Raw genomic sequence first — 17,959 nt, 5'->3', positions numbered from 1 at the left:
CAAGCATGCTGGAATCTGTTAATGCCCACGCAAGGTCATCCCTGAAGGATCTGGAGCGGTAAACAGCACAGTCACAACTGCTGGTCGCTGCAGCTTTAACTAAGAGTTTTGGAATGAAGCCTGAAAAATCCTAAAGACCCACTCCAATGAAAATCCAGTTTTTTGGTGTTTTTAACGTGTTCTTGTGGTATTTTTCTGATAAGAGGGCATATGTGAAGAGAATTAACCTCAACGTTGCATTTCTGACTCATTCTTCATTCAAATTGTGGTGAATCAGGATCAGACGACAAAAATGTTGTCAGAATAAGAGCTTATGTGTGTGCTGGACGAGCCACAAGCTCCTGCCTCTGCCCTGTTCTGATGCATCGACTCACAGAGAAATAGATCTGTTAACGTCTTTGTTTTCCTCATTTGAACTGGTATCTGGCTGTAAACTGTACCATAGCGCCAGTGTTGCCCGCCATTTTTGTTGCACCGGTAATATTAGCTTAGAGGTGTGAGAGGTTGAAAGCTATTGGGAGAGAGAGTAAACAGCTTAATTATGGGTGATGGGAGAGGGGGGGGGGTTGCTTCGCTCCAATGGTCCCGCCCGCAACTGAGAGGCAAATTTCGAATGAATTCCTGCTGCTCTACAGAAAACATGTCCTAGAAAACAACACAAGTTTTCATTTTGGGCTGAAAACGACATAATCAGAATTTAAAGACCACTGAGAACACTTTTACGATAGATTCAAAGATGATCAGAGTGGCTACTTAAGGGCTTTCTTATTTAGAAGTACACAGAAATAGTAATTGAAGAGTTTGGGAAGGATTGAAATCTCAAAGAATCCTAAATATCCACACTTGTGGGTGCATTTAAAAAACAAAAGAAAGTTAAAACAACCAAAAGGAAGCACAATTTCGCCAAGCAACAGCGATGAACCTGCTGCTCACAGTCATGTCATTTCACAGAACAATGGGAGTGAATTGGATCCAAGAACAGTCAGATCTTTGACTGAGTGATCAACCTCTCAAAGGCTTGCAAATGGAGATAAAAGAACGGAACAAGGGTAAGGATTTGTTGAGATGCTGTTTTCTCATCTGTGATGTTTCCTTATCATTTAGTCCAAGCACATGCATTTGCTGATGACAACCACTGCATGTGTGTTTTTACGTTATCTATGTTGAGTCATGATAAAATCAAGAGTGACTGAAAAAGGATCCTGGAGATAATTGGGCACAGAGGCTCTGGCAGGCGCCACCCCGACAAAGACTCCGCCACGTCACTGGTTAGTGAGACAAATTTAGGCCTATGGGGGCACTTGTTACTATGGCAGGCAGAATGCAACACTATCACCCGCTGTCACAGACCAACGCCTGCCAAGGCTCATCCAGTTCAAATTGTATGATTCCTCCATGAATTACACAAATAGCAGACAGTTTTTGGATTGCAGTCGTGGACTAGAAAGAAGAAGCCGGAAAGTTTCAAAGAATCTTGTCGCAACAAGTTGTGTTTTGTATATAGTGTTGACGGAAAAAAGGGCAAAAAACCCCCCAAAATAACTGAACCACTGAACTATTTTTAGTGAATTCTCAGTCTACATAAACGCAGGAGCGTTGGATACAGAAGGTCATTACAGCTAATCTTGTCCAAACCTTTGGCAGACCCCCAGCTAACACTTTCTAACTGGTTTCCACGGCAACCCCAACCAGCAGGATGAATTACATCTGACAAAGGACAGTTAATGTTTAACAGCATGTGGATCTCAGAGAAGAAACAACCTCAAAACACACACAAGGACAGACAGAGGTGTGTTGGGATGTGTGGATGGATGTGTGGGTGGGGCAAGGGGACTCATTTGGCACGAGGGTGCACCTGTAGGCTCCTGTGATTCATAGGATTGATTTAGGAGGAAAAGATCAAATTAAACCTGGGTATGTTTGTGCGCTTAGGGCTGCAGGCGGAAAAGCAGATCAATGGGAAATAGTTTATAGAGGCTGATGCTTCCATTTCTATTCAGAGTGATCAATGGAAAACTGGCCCTTGAGCTGCACATCAGTCACACCGGTGCGTGTCAGGGATGTGTTTGTGTGCACTTGAGTTGAAAGTAACTTTATTGAACACTTGACGTCCTTTGTCCCACGGTGTTTGCTGCACACTGGGCATGTTTGTAAAAGCGTTCCTGTCCGCGTGAGCTGAAAATGCGTGTCACATATCAGGATCGCTGACCTTTGGCGAAAAACCTTTTAGCATACTCCTCTGTGGTGAGTTTCTTTTTAATCTAATGATGTCCAACAAAGCGGAAACAACCCGAGAACCAGTTGGTCTTAGTGTTGATTTTGGCCACTATTGTCCTAGCTCAAACTGCCTTAAATAACAGTTGATAAAGTTTTTTTCAATGAATAGTAATATTCCAATTCCAGGTGCTACTTGAGGTGGCTCAGGCATCCGGTCTGGATGCCACCCTGGAGAGATATTCCAGAAATGTCACATAGTGTGGAGGCCCTGGGAAGGACCCAGGACACGCCGGAGAGACTACGGCTCTCAGCTGGCCCAGCAACACCTCTGGGTCCGCCAGAGGAAGTAACTGGAGGAAGTCTGGGCCTATGCTTGGACTGCTGCCCCCACAACCTGGTCCCAGATGAGCAGAAGAAGAGGGATGGATGGATGGATGGACAGAAATCCAAAACAATCCAGAGACAGCTGCTATTTCAGGCTTGGAGACAAATCTACAATCTATCTACAACTCTGGTTGTAAATACAATGATATTGTGCCAACCCCAGTAAAAAAGGGTTTTCCTGGAGGTTGTTTTGGGAAGTTGCAGTGTTACTGTTTTCCAAAAAACCCTTCCTCTTTTATTTTAAGGTGTGTTTCACTCACTCTACTTCCTGTGTTTCTGTTAGCTATTCCTCCTACAGTGTGTCGTCACACTGCTTTTATTTAAGGCTCTGCCACATTCAGCGTTATTCTCAGTTGATGCAGTTTGTCAATAAACTATTCGATTCCTTTATTTAATTTTGTTTAGTTAAATTATCTTTAGATTCTTGATTGTCCATCTTTTTTTTGAGGTTCTAATTTCTCATTAAATCTATTATAATTTTTACAATCGAAAAAAAACAACAATAGGTTTTGGAACCTTTGCTAAATCTTTTGTTTTTTAAATGATAATGCCGTTTTTAGCCTGTGTTGTTTTCTAGGACATAGTCTCTGCATAGCGGGAGCGGGTAATTAGAAATTCAACTCTGACACACATGCATTTCCCAAGGAAGGTAGGACCTTGGACCATCTGTGCCCTACCCCATCCCTGGAGGGGGGTACCAGGCCCTCAGCAACGGCGGCCCTGTCCCATGGGTGCTGGCTCCCTGGGCCCGGCAGTCCTCTTTCCACGCAGGGAGAGGGATCCTTGAGTTCTCTTGCAAGACCAAGAGCCGGGGATCACATTATATCTGAGTCGGGGCTGTCCGTGTCCCTGTGGTGTGGGTTCTGGTCCCTGCCCCTTTGGCCTCGCCAAATTTCCAACTGTGGGCGAGCCTGGTCGGGCCATGTTTACAACACTCCTTGTGGTCCCCTCTTCCCTTGGGTGCCCTCCTCCTGGCGGGGACGGCTGGCCCCTGCCTTGCTCTCTCCTGGACCATCCGTGGGCCGGGTGGGTGGCTGCCTGGAGCGTGGGGCGGGTCTCCCTTGGGGGGTCCTGGCTCTTACCTGGGGTTGAGGTGGGGGGATGCCCAGAACTCCTGGGTGGTGGTGGGGTACTTGTCTGGAGCTGTGGGCGTTCTTCCGGGGTTGGGTCCCGCGTTGGGCCCTCCCAGTGAGATGGGGGGGGGGCTGCCCTTGCGGTTGGGCTGGAGCTTGCACTCTCTGTCCCCCAGTGCCTCCCTGCTCTCTGGCTTTGGGGGCCCCTGTGTCTCACTGGCCCTGGCCTGGGTGGCAGATTTGATCGCCCGGGGGACAGTTGTTCTCCATCTGCTGCCGTGTGGTGTTGGGGGGTTCTGGCAGCCGCTGCTGCTGCGGCGGGGATCTTGGTGTGGGAATAGCTGGGCACTCTCCCTCCTTCTTTTTACATTCCATCATCCATTTTAGAAGAACATAAATACTCACTAGAGTACAGGTGTTAGCTCACCTTTGCAATAATATTTTGCGTGATTGAATGAATGAAATATTTCACACTAGTTGGTTTGAAGTCATAGGTATGCGCGTGTGAACAATATTTCTATTGTGTACATGTTGACCTGAACTTTTATGGAGCCAACAGGTATGTTTATAACATTTGAGTGTGTGTGTGGACAGGCCCCGCCCTTATGGACTTGTATTAAATCTGAACCTCACTGTAATGAGTATAACCATCCAGAAACCTGTTACTTTATGCTGCTTCATGATCACCCTCCTAACCCCCCTTCTCTCCAACATCCCTCTCTCTTCTTCGCTCCTTTCCTTTTCTGTCCGGTCCAACACCAAAGATTTCAAATACGATTAAAATGAATAAAGTTTGGCCTCAATTACAAAAGGGGTTTATTCAGACATACCTCTGGTTTGTCAGAAGATTAAGAACCCCTGTTGTTAAAGTAAAATATGTCCAACACAAGAGTCCTTTAGCTCTCATCTGTTTGCCCAGCTGTTGGACAGGACAAGTTAAAAAAAAGAAAAAAAAGAAATTCACCTCTGAGTCGTAGGCAGGACCAGTGGTATAAAGCAACCCCCCACCCCTTCCTGTCCTGAATCTTATAACATATCCTTACTTGTTTTAGTTACATTTTTATTTTAAACGTTTCTTGTTTTGCTGTATTTTTATTGTGAAGCACTCTGGCACCTTAATGGATTTGTAAAGTGCCATACAAATCAAGATTCATCATAAAAATACATCCAAACACAAATAAAGTCAAATATAATAGTCTAATTTGAAATTGGTCAGGTCTTTTGAAAAATGTTGGCCTCTTTCTTATAGAGAAATATTAATGTAGTCAGAAATAAGAGCCAAAAGCTCTTGTTCACCTCTTGACTTGTGTTTCTTATCCTCTCCTTTGCTTTTTTACTCGGTTCTCTTCTCCTTTTTGCTTAAACCTTGTTCTCTCTTCTTTCTTTTCTCATCATGCGATCTTAAAAGGCTTTGCAGGAGTTGAGGCGTAGCCCTCTCCATGGTAACGCTGTCTTCCATTCCTGCACGCACACACACACACACACACATCTTCTCTCGTCTCATGATCCCCCCCTCCCCCGTACGCGCTTCCTCTCCCGTTCCCCTCTCTCTTTTGCTCTCGGATGGTCGCTCAGCCTCCCTCTGTCACACACTCACCCTCTCCTGGCTGCGGGTCCACTGCTGATGCTGCACCATCCCCTGACTGCCAGATGTTCACCCCAGCTTTCAAAGCACCCGCCGGGGAGTCAAGGTAAGGTCCCCCCCACTTATTTTCCCAGCAAAACCACAGCAGACGTGATGATCAGTCTGCTGGTGACTGATGGGAGCATGTGCATTTGTGCGTGTTCACATCTGTGTGAGAACTCGAGAGCAGGGGGGAGGCTGGACCCGACACGTGGGATGTGCATACCTGCACAACCAAGTGAAGTGGAAATCTGTTGTCATAATTCCTCGTATTCACGCGAACTTGAGCCTTTCTGGATGTGCTTCGTGTGCAGAGTAGGCGTTCAGAAGTGTTCAAGCTGAGAGAGAACCCTTGGAAGCCTGGTGGCGCGCAAATCGCCTTGCCTGTTATTCTGCAACAGTGCTGCAACGGCTTCTGAGACTAATAGCATTTAAATCTCTGACCGTCGACGGCTCTGCTGCAGTGTAAAGCGTGGGTGGGGGGGGGGGGGGGGGGGAAGAGGGGCTGAAGCGTGAAACTTTAAGCTTTCTTCTGCATCCAAGTGCGCTCACAAGTGCAGAATCTTTTTAGAAATGTTCATGCGTTCATTTCTAAATGCCACCTCTGCACCCCCTCAAGTTAATTTGAAACACCCACTAAAATGCACGGCTGCCAGATTTGACTTTTTTTTTTTTATCGCCATGCCAGAAGACCTGAATCTGTGCTAAAATGTTACGTTCTGTCTGCAGGCAGAGCAGCCCATCTTCACGTACAAACACATTTCCAGCTGCGAGTCTCTGGGGGCTCAATCGTGTTAATGTAGAGCAGGAGTGTGTGCTAGCCCCCCCCCCCCCCCCCCTCCCTCAGGGAACAGGATCTTCGCTGCATGCAGCACAAAAAGAGAACTTCTGAGATGCAGTTGTAGCCATGCCACTGCCCACTTGAAACACTCATAATAGCAAATGTTAGAAATAAGAGATTTATTTCTGGATTCTTAAAGGTTCTGCCAAAGTCACTTTGTTCTGAAACATTATCCACATTGCATCATTTTTTTGTGCATACAGGCCAGCTTCATTTATATCGCTGTAGAAAACAAACAAACAAAAAAAAATGTTAAGGCAAAGTGGTCAAAAAGTTAGCAAATGGAAAGAAAGCAGATTCCATCCATTGATTCATTCATCCATCAATCATTTACACCTGCTTCCTCCTGAAGAGGTTATTCCAGTTACATGAGTGAAAGCCCATCATGGAGTGGTCTGACGAAAAAATAAATACAAATAAATATGTATCGAAATAAAATTCAGGGAGAATATTTAGAAGCAAAAAAGTAATAGCAATAAATAGTTCTTTATTTTAAGAATTTGAACTTAAAATGAACATCTTTTGGGGGGGAAAAAAACTTCTCCAAGTGGATTTTATTTTGAAATTTTCTATTTTCTTACTTGCATGCAACATTTAAAAAAACTCTTTTTCAGTCCTGTACTAATTTCTCACATGTTGTATAAAGCCAACAACATATCAGAGGTAATGTTGCCCCAAATGAATCCCTAAGGAAGCATCATTTCTCTTCCCTAATGACTAGAAAAGGAAAGCGTTTACCTGATCACTGCTAGCTCCGTGGAGAAAAAGTCTGTGTGTGGGTCAGTTTGAGGGCGGTGCTGGAAGTTCAGACTCTTCCTGGAAGGGGCAGTCCCCCACTTTGTGATGTCACAACAAGAGAACCCACTTGTTTTCATGGATTGGGAGGGGCTGGTTCTCAGACCACAGGTTTTTACTGGAATATTCAGAGATCAAAATACCATTTTGGGGTTTTATATTTATAGTGAGGAATAAACATAAGTGGTAGGGCGGTCGACCCTTGATCGGATAATTGCAGGTTAATAAAGTGTCCAAGTGTCCTTGGGCAAGACACTGAACCCCACCTTGCCTCTGGCTGAAGTTTGGCACCCGTGTTTGGCAGCGGTCTGAATGTGTGTGTGAATGTGTGAATGGGTCTATGAGTATAAAGGCTTTGGACCTTGGAGGAAGGTAGAAAAGCACTATAGAAGTATTTACCATTTACCATTTACCATGAAAAGCTCAAAAAGTTCATTTCTCATGATATACCCTGCTTAAAGGATTTACAGATTTTTAGCCCATTTTAATTTTGACTGTAAATAAGACATTTTTTTATCCAAACAACTTCCTTTTCATTGTGTTGGTGTAAAATATCCCACTGGAAACACAGATTAACCATGTTTTATTGAAACATGGTGGGGTGGGGGACCTTGGGCAAGACCCTTAACGCCACTGCCTCCTGAGCGCGGTTAGGCTGCAGCTCACCGCTCGCCCAAAAGATGGGTCAAATGCGGAAAAGAATTTCCAATTGTGGGATAAATAAAGTATTTTTTATTAAAGTATTATTATTATTATTATTAAAGAAAGTTTATAAATGGAACATTGAGACAATTAATTAAATTATACAAACTAAAAGTAACAAAGAGCATAAAACAGATCAGCTAAAAAGAGAATTGAGCACAGCTTTGAAATAAAATGGGGTAAACTACTGTTTTATGATGTATTTAACAAAAACCTGACCTTTAGCCTGCTATGTGTTTTCCTTTGGGGTCCGCATCACCACACCTGACTGTATTGTGGCCGACAGCACCCTCTGCTGGTGGCTTCAGCAATAGCAGTTGTACTGATTTTAGCCAAAAGGGTGTTTGATCAAAACAAGCATATGGATGATCACCTATGGAATTAGGGACTCCATGTGTGTTTTATATTCACTTTTTCCTCATCATCTTTGTTTTTTTAAAATCTCTGATTACTGATAGAAATTTAAATGTGGGAAACATCCCCTCCTTTGATTGGTCTGTCATTTGCAAAAATGAGTTTGAATTTTGATGTTCACTACAATTGACATACTTACTGTTGTGTTTTACATCCCTATGATTGTGAATTATGTTTAGTATTTTCTAACATCATTTCTATACTTAGATGTGGGTGACATGTATGCAGATTCTGCAACAGATTTTGTCGATTTGTCAACAAAATCCTCCTTTGAACGGTTCGCTCCAAGTGACAAGACATTTAAAATAAAATAAAAATTCAAAAAAAGGACAGTAAAATTAATTTTAAGGAGAAAATGCCCATAGATTTTTGCAATAGCATGTTTCAATTCTTTGACATCAACATGTACATGGGTAAAAATGTCAATTCCTTGTTGTTTTAAAAACATGTGAATTAATAATTAGATGACTGTATTTATTATTATTATTATTTATTTGTGTACTCCCCTGTTTTTTCTAGCTAAGACACCTAGAAGCATTTTAAAAATGTTTTGCATCACATAATATTCTTTTTTTTAAATATGTTTTAAGGTTGTGTAATGCAGGATGCATGTGTCCATGCACACATTCAAAAGTGTGTGCGTGTGCATCATATGTGTGCATGGGCTCATAGGAGGCTTCAATGTCACTTTCATTAAAATGCAACAACAGAGACAGGAAGAATAGGGGATATATATAAAAATAGTATGCAGCCTAAACAAGGTTTAGACAAGAGAGTCAGACAGAAAACCATGAAGGAAAGGTATGGAGACTTCCAAACTCTGCAGTATTTTGAATATGAATTCGAAATACTGTCGAGTTAATATCAAAGAAGATTAATAACCTCCATTGTGACAGCTAAACAGTTTGTAATAAGTATTTTTCTTTTTTAGCTTCACTGTCAAAAAATGTATTTTCTCTGAAACAGTCAAGATGTTTTAGTTTTGAATCAATCAAACTTTTCTTTTCATCATTTCAAAATGTCTTAAGATCACTTGAAGGGATGACTTCAGCTGTGGCCCAATACCTTAAATAACTTTTCATAACTCCTGATTTTTTTTCATCTGGCTCCCGTCCAGAGCGGCAGCTGCAACGGCAGACGCTCTGCTGCCACGACCATCAGAACCAGACTGACTCCTTCCATGTTCCTGTCACTTCCTCACCATGTTCACAGCTCAACTATTCTTAGCAGGAGATGTTTGCACTATCAGACTGCAAACTCCAAAATGTATAAACCAGTCCACACCCGATACTGGGATGGCATGTCTTCAAAAAACATCATTCTAGATTCTGACAACTGGAAATATACAGGAAATAATCAGTTTAACTGATATGTTTTTGATTCTTTTCAGTCATTAATAGTGTATGTCCATTATTTCTTCTTTTGAGAGTCTTTAAATAGTTTTTTGTCCAGTTATTTGAGTATTGTAACTTCAGATTGAAATAGTTCCAGTCAAACAATTCATTTCCTTGAACATTTAATATAATATGAAACCCATGATTACGCAAAGTATAAAATGCCAGAAAAGCTAGTTTTTAATCTGTGGTCTCCTGGCCATTATTTGTAAAAAGACAGAAAAGCATGCATACATTTACAATATAATACAAAATACACACAATCACTAACTATGCAATCAAGGAAAAATACAAAATCAAAACATTTAATCACATCAGTTATTTTACCGCTTTATGTATATATATATATATACACACAAAATATAAGGAAATGATTTTTTTATGAAAGAAAGAGAAAATCGTTTAAAAATCAGCAGTGGAAGTTCAGTTGTTTCTCTTTTCTCCGTCTCAGACTGGACTTGTGGAGTTTTGTCTGTCTGTCATCGCTGACTGCAGAGTTTCACTTTGCCTCTAGAGATGGGATATTGACACATCTCCCCTGAAAGGCAGAGAAAAACAATTGAGGCAGCAGCAGCAGCTCAACAGCAACATCACCCTACAGCAGACTCCAGCCCTTGACTTGGCCTGACCTGACCTGACCTGACTTGTCAGCAGGACTGGGATCAATCTGCTGTATCAGAGAAAGCCTCCTACACTTGCAGTCTGAAGCTAAAAGTCACAATTCTTGGGAAATGTTTACTGTTGTATGATAAACAAATTTCCTTTTTCTATTCATTGTGCCCTGAATTTGCATCATTTTTTCTCTATACTTTTTTTCACAAAGTTATCCACCTATCAGAAATCTTCCCACCTCCCTGTCTGTCTCATATTTCATCTCTCTACATCATACCAACATATTTTAAATAATGTCTGTATTTAAGTGCGTTTCTTTTTTACACAAACAATAAACACTGTCCTATAATGTAAACTGTTGTAAATAGAAACCAACATGCTTTTTTTGTAATTTTTATTTTATGTCTTTCCAATTTTTCTTTGTTCCTGGTCTTGTCTTGTTTGGCATAATTGTGTTTCATAAATTACACTATGCTACACAAAAATGAAGGAATTTCTCTGTAGTCCCATTAGAGCTGTAGTTTCAGAAGCTCCAAAGCGCTTCCACCTGTGTTAGCATATTTTATCAGTTTGCTGTTTCTCTGTGCTCTATAAGTCTAAGGCAGTTATTACCATGATAGTCTTTGTGAAAATGATCCAACAATTTGCTGACCTCTGAGACAACAGGTCTGCTCTCACTTTTAATATTTGCCTTTGAGTCGATTTAGGAAATTGAGAGCACATTCTAGTTGTTGTTGTTGTTTTGATGCAAAACAACTAAGTATGCCTGTCTGCAAAGCAGCATGTGCAGTGAAGATCACGTGAAAGGTGACTTGATAAAAGCACCTGTTTTTTATCACTATGCGTTCATCATTCTTCATGCAAAGTTCTGCAGATGGATAGAAAACGTGTGAAAACATAGCTGCAGGCTGGCCTCGTGTTGTCTGTGTGTGTCCCTGAAAGTGATATAAACGATCGTGATTCATCTTGATGAGACGGAGGCCATTAAGGCAGTGCATCCGCTCTGACTAGAATTCAGCATCCCATTCCAGAAAACCTCAAATGGACTAATAACCTATTAGAAACGCAGAGAGGGAGTGGTCTGGGAGTCAGGGAGAGATAAATTGCAAGAAACAGAAAGGTCTCACGTCTCTATGGGCACATATGCCACCCCTTGGGAATCCATGTAATTGCTATTTCCCTTAGAACAAGGCCAGAAGAGACTGCAGAAGTGGCATTAAAGAAATAAAAGGGATAAAGATGGGAACATCAGGTTTCTTGTAGAATAATAGGCACCAGAGACAGAAAGTTATTGAAGAATAAACCAAAGGGAGGTCTAGAAAATGGGATTAATGGGAGAGAGAAAACTGAGACACAAGAAGCAAATGTGAACAATAAAGGCAAATTGCAGATTAGTGAGATCCCAGCGCGGTCTTATTACCCAGGTATCCTGTTTTTGGTCATGGCAGTAAGTACCACTGATCCACCAAAGATCAAAAAATGACTTTGTTTTTTCCAAGAGCGATACACCTATAAATGCCAATTTATCAAAATTAAACTTTAACTATGAAGCTATTTGAACAAACCTGATTGTTGTCTATCAGTGCTCCTCAGCAGGTTTATTTTGGCAGCTACACCTGTTCAAAAGCTCAGTTGATTCCTTGTAAGACTAACACATGAGAAACCAGGATTCGTTTCCCAGGGGGCGCCATGAGCTTCATCCAATTCAATAAATTTATAGAGCCCAATGTTACAACACAGTTGCCTCAACAGGCTTCACTAATTGTACAAAACATAAAATCCATTATAAAATACAATCGATGATTGCTAAACTTAACAGACTAAGTTAGATTGGGCATCCCTGCCCTTAGACCCTCCTTCTCGGTAAGGACAAACTACCATGCTCCGTGCCCCCCTGCAATACCTCCGTGCCCCCCCTAAAAAAGTATAAAGTAACAGACTGTTTTGGTTAAGGCAAAGTAAAGTTGTTGTTTTTTTCCCTGTAATACTAAGTTACCCAACGGGCTGCTCTCTTTCATCAGGATCCACAGATGTTGGGGATGCTGACTTTCTAAAGCATTCAGCTTCCATCACAAAAAGTGTATAGGAACTTCTTTTGGCAGTATCAGTTTAGTGTGGTGAATATGGGGCCAATCTCTTTTGCTTAGTCCCATTTTTTCTTTTATTCTTGTCAGATCTTAAAAAAAAGTTACCTTTCCAAAAGGAGAAACGTTTACTGGAAATGTATCTGTCTGCAGAGTACGTCCTTTCATCTTCATCTTGCTTTTGCATCAAATTTTTGTTTGAAGTTGGCCTAAACCAGGGGTGCTCATTGAAAAGGATGTGGGTGTATTGTGGGCAATCAAAGATGAATAAACAAAAAATTAAAGATATATTTGAAAAAAAAAATCAGTAAACGAATCATCACCCTTACAGGTCACTTGATTGACATGCAGAATGGCCAATCCAACATCCTCTGGAACATACGTCAGTGTGTTTAACCACTCTGAGCGCACTTTCTGCTCCTGTTTTCTTTCTTTCTTCTTCACTGTGGATCCCCGGCGGAGCACCACTCCGGCCAGCGGGAGCATTTATTAAGGCCCGGCCATAATAATCTCGAGACCTTTAAACAGAGAAGGGGCAGCCATTTGCTCAGCAGTGGTTAACGAGCTGCACTTTAAAAATTGTCATGCCCCCCCCATAACCAGGTTTACAACAGAGCATGAAACACAATTGTCGCTGTTTTCTGTTTTTGTAATAACACACGTTATCGGTCCCAAAATGTGTATTACTACAAAAATAACATTAATACACACGGCAAAGCTATCTTCTCACAAAGATTTGTGTACTGTTACTGTTTAATTTTCAATTATTATTACATAAACATGCTATTTTTAAATGATCATTTATAGAAGCTGTCAACTATATATATATATATGTATATATATATATATATATGTGTGTGTATATATATATATATATATATATATATATATATATATATATATATATATATGTGTATATATATGTGTGTGTATATATATATATATATATATATATATATATATATATATATATATATATATATATATATATATATATATATATATATATATATATATATGTATGTATAGACACTGACCAAAAATATAAACGCAACACTTTTGTTATTGCTCCCATTTTTTATGGTATGAACTCAAAGATGTGAAACATTTTCCACATACACAAAATAACCAGTTCTCTGAAATATTGTTCACAAATCTGTCTAAATCTGTGATAGTGAGCACTTCTCCTTTGCCAAGACAATCCATCCCACCTCGCAGGTGTGCCATATCAAGATGCTGATTAGACAGCATGATTATTGCACAGGTGTGTGCAATACTGTGTATATACCTGCCCTCTCACCCTCCGCGGGTGGTTTCTCCTCCAAGCTCGGGTCCTCTACCAGAGGCCTGGGAGCTTGAGGGTCCTGCGCAGTATCTTAGCTGTTCCTAGCACTGCGCTCTTCTGGACTGAGAGGTCTGAGGTCTTTCCAGGTATTTGTTGTAGCCACTCCTCCAGCTTGGGGGTTACTCCCCCAAGTGCTCCAATTACCACAGGCACCACTGTCACCTTCACTTTCCAGGCTTTCTCCAGTTCTTCTCTGAGTCCCTGGTATTTCTCCAGTTTCTCATGTTCCTTCTTCCTGATGTTCCCATCGCTTGGCACTGCCACATCCACCACAACGGCTTTCCTCTGTTCTTTATCCACCACTACAATGTCTGGTTGGTTCGCCATTACCATCCTATCAGTCTGGATCTGGAAGTCCCACAGGATCTTTGCCCTCTCATTCTCTAGCACCTTCGGAGGTGTTTCCCATTTTGACCTTGGGGTTTCCACTTCATATTCTGCACACATGTTCCTGTATATTATTCCAGCCACTTGATTGTGGCGCTCCATGCTTTCCCTGCCAGCATCTTACACCCTGCAGTTATGTGCTGGATTGTTTCAGGTGCCTCTTTGCACAGCCTACACCTTGGGTCTTGTCTGGTGTGGTAGATCTGAGCCTCTATTGCTCTGATGCTCAGGGCTTGTTCCTGAGCTGCCAGGATGAGTGCTTCAGTACTGTCCTGTAGGCCAGCCCTTTCTAGCCATTGGTAGGTCTTCTTGATATCAGCTACTTCAGTTACGGTCCGGTGGTACATCCCATGCAGGGAAGTCCCACAGGATGAAAGGTTTGGTTTATTTCCCCACTTCTCCATCAGGTCTTTCCTTTCCTTGGATCAAACCATCTTCTTCTTCTTCTATTCCTCTCATGAGGATCTGTCCTCCAGCACTGCATCCTCTGCTCTCCATTGCCTGAGACATTCAATGAGCACACTGTCATTTGGGGCCTTGAGCTTGATGTACTCATGCATCTTGGATGTTTCATCCTGGATAGTGGCTTCTTTGCTCACTAGTCCTCGGCCTCCTTCCTTGCTGCTAACATACAGTCTCAGGGTGCTGGATTTGGGATGGAACCCTACATGCATGGTGAGGAGCTCTCGTTATAATAATAATAATAATAATAAATTTTATTTAGAAAGCGCTTTACATTTTAGATAAAATCTCAAAGCGCTACAATGGAGGCAGAAATAAAAATGGTTTACAATAAGAACAAAGTAAGACAAAAATAAAACAACAATGAAAGTACTAAAAAACATTATTAAAAAGGAAAGTTTTTAAGCCTTTTTTAAATGTGCCAAGGCTTTGTGGGGCTCTGAGGGATTGTGAAAGATTGTTCCAGAGTCGAGGGGCAGCAGCCTGAAAGGCTCTGTCTCCTATAGTGGTTAGCCTGGTCCTTGGCTGATGAAGGCAGTGTGTGAAATTGGAACGGAGGAGTCGTGAAGTGGCTTGCGGGAAAAGGAGCTCACTGAGGTAGGCAGGGGCAGTTCCATGGACACATTGGTAGGTGAGGAGACAGAGTTTGTATTGAATTCTGGAACGAATGGGTATTCAGTGAAGTGACTGAAGGACAGGAGTGATGTGGTCAAATTTGCGTCTCCTTGTCAGGACCCTAGCAGCGCAGTTTTGGATGTGCTGGAGCTTTTCCAGGCTCCTGCCAGGAATCCCAACAAGGAGAGCATTGCAGTAATCTAGTCTGGAGGAGATAAAAGCATGGATTAGTTTTACTGCATCAGACTGGGTGAGTGAGGGGCGGAGCTTTGCAATGTTTTTCAGATGGAAAAAAGAGACTTTGGAGAAGTGACGTATATGATGATCAAATGTTAGGGTAGAATCGATTTTGACACCAAGATTTATCACAGGTGAAGAAAGCGGAATGTTGTGATCAGACACCAGAATGCTTTTGGTGGATGATGTTTTGATCTGGTGATGGGTACCGATTAATATGGCTTCAGTCTTGTTGCTGTTGAATTGGAGGGAGTTTTCGTGTCTTAACATCCATGGTCTGTATCTTTTCCTTTGGCCATCTTATTATTCCTGCAGGGTATCTGATAACTGGCAGTGCATAGCTGTTTATTGCTTGGGTCTTATTCTTGCCATTTAGCTGGCTTCTCAGGACTTGCCTTACTCGTTGGAGGTATTTAGCTGTTGCAGCTTTCCTTGTTGCCTGCTCCAGGTTGCCATTTGCCTGCGGAATTCCAAGGTACTTGTAACAGTCCTCGATGTCTGCTATTGGTCCTTCTGGGAGTGAGACCCCTCCTGTGTGGACCACCTTGCCTCTCTTTGTCACCATCCGGCTGCATTTCTCGAGCCCAAATGACATCCCAATGTCAGTACTGTAGATCCTGGTGGTGTGGATCAGGGAGCCAATGTCACGCTCGCTCTTAGCATATAGCTTGATGTCATCCATGTAGAGGAGGTGACTGATGTTGGCCCCATTTCTGAGTCGGTATCCATAGCCAGTCTTGTTGATTATTTGGCTAAGGGGGTTCAGACCTATGCAGAACAGAAGTGGGGACAGAGCATCACCTTGGTATATCCCACATTTGATGGACACTTGTGCAAGTGGCTTCCCATTGGCTTCAAGGGTGGTTTTCCACAGCTTCATTGAGTTTCCTATGAAGGCTCTTAGAGTCCTGTTGATGTTGTACAGCTCCAAGCATTCAGTGATCCATGTGTGTGGCATTGAGTCATAGGCCTTCTTGTAATCAATCCAGGCTGTGCACAGGTTGGTGTGTCGTGACCTGCAGTCTTGAGCGATTGTTCTGTCAACCAGGAGTTGGTGTTTGGCTCCTCTGGAGTCTCTACCAATGCCCTTCTGTGTGTTACTCATGAATTGATCCGTGTGCCTATTTATCTTGGTTGCAATGATGCCTGACATGAGCTTCCATGTTGTGGAGAGACAGGTTATTGGCCGGTAGTTGGATGGGACTGCACCCTTTGAGGGATCCTTTTAGATCAGGATCGTTCGCCCTTCCATGTCTGTATTTTACAACACGCTTTTAGCATACAGTGTCCTCACTGGACTGTTGCTACTACATACTAGTGCACATACTCACAGTTGGCAGAGGCTTAGTGGGAAATGTCAAAGTGGTGCAAATCTCGCGAATCTTGCTCCAGGCTTTTATTTCACAGTTCTATTCTGATATATGAAAGACTTGGTGTCATGGAAATCCTGCAGAACACAAAGCGCAATTGTTGATTCCTCCTTCATTATCACTTTAAAAATGGTTAGCACTTCCGTGAATTGAAATGGACACTACACACATGTCACTACCATCATCTGGTTTATCTTTATCTTTCCTGACCACTGAATGTATGTTTTGTATGAAGAGCCCAAAAACGGATTAAGATAATTAATGCATGAATGCGAGAGTTTTAAACACGGAAGCCTGAAATGTGCATTTGCACGTACATCAAACCATTTATACATAACCAACCCACATAAACTGGACTGACTACATAAGTTTAGTCCCATCTTTGTGGGTTAACGTGTCTAATCCTTGTTCAAATGTGAATGTTGCTCCCAGTGTGGTGGCTGACGTTTTGGACAAATGTCCAAAATTGAACTGTTTTCCAAGATATGTTTTCCATTGCTGTCCTGTACTGTTAATAAGGAAAACGCCTGCATTTCCACATCATTAAGCATCACTTTCACATTAGGTCTCATCCACTAATTGAAGGCAGTGTATCTCAGGTTTCTATGAAGCTCTTACATTTTTTGTGATTTTGTTAAAAATGTATGAGGTAAAAATAATAATAATAATGTTTGAGGTAGCTCCAATATTAATTACCCGGCCCCTCATCTTAATGTTCATTGGTTGCTATTGGACTTCAAAATGAGTGCCTTTAAAGTTTAAAGTCTGTTCGGCTTGCTCGGCTCCAGATGTGATTTCTTCTCTTCGTCCTTTTTGTTTTTGTATCAATAACATTGTGTGAGTTACTATTCCAATGACCAACTTCTTTTTATATGCACCCTTCACTCATATTGTTTCTGCTGTAGTGTGCCTTTGAACGACTCAACACAGTCTCTGTCATACCGTCACTGGATTAACCACTTCACACATTAAGCTGTAATTTGCAGCGTACCCTTAAATCCAGGACTAAGCTTAATTTAGCATCACCTTGAATGGAAATAACATTGAAAACATTTTTTTTACATGATTGGAAATAAATTAAGGGCATTGAGGAGTTAACCTTAGAAATGCGAAATAAACAGAGAACTATTGTGTTCTCCTTACTATGTGTTACATGTATGGCATATTGTTTATAACTTTCAGGCAGTCCTTTTAAAACCATAGCAACAAGAACACAACCACTCAACACGTCACCTGCATTGTGCAGGGCTGTGATAGTGATCACTGCACCCATATTACAGTCTGTGATTATTTCAGAATTTGTCTTCTGTTGTGATGTTAGTGGTGTGCACAGGCTGATGATACTGGGCTTTTCCTTGCACATCAAGCACATCTATTACTTTTATTGATCTGAATAAATATTA

The 17,959-nt window shown here is 41.7% G+C and overlaps 1 protein-coding gene across 2 annotated transcripts in view; it reads left to right on the top strand.

Annotated features, from left to right (window-relative positions):
* The first annotated feature begins 5,229 nt into the window (after window positions 1-5,229).
* rap1gap2 (RAP1 GTPase activating protein 2) overlaps window positions 5,230-17,959 on the top strand; it is a 123,658-nt gene continuing 110,928 nt past the window's right edge. For both annotated transcript variants that reach the window (XM_023961597.1, XM_023961596.1), the window contains exon 1: window positions 5,230-5,365. In XM_023961597.1, coding sequence (XP_023817365.1) covers window positions 5,238-5,365 — 128 coding nt within the window. In that variant the 5' untranslated portion in view covers window positions 5,230-5,237. The remainder of the gene's footprint in view (window positions 5,366-17,959) is intronic.

The sequence above is a fragment of the Oryzias latipes genome, chromosome 13 (assembly GCF_002234675.1).
Source record: "Oryzias latipes chromosome 13, ASM223467v1".
Taxonomy (NCBI): Eukaryota; Metazoa; Chordata; class Actinopteri; order Beloniformes; family Adrianichthyidae; genus Oryzias; species Oryzias latipes.
The sequence above is the reverse complement of the archived record's forward strand: the minus strand, read 5'-3'. Positions and strand labels throughout refer to the sequence as shown.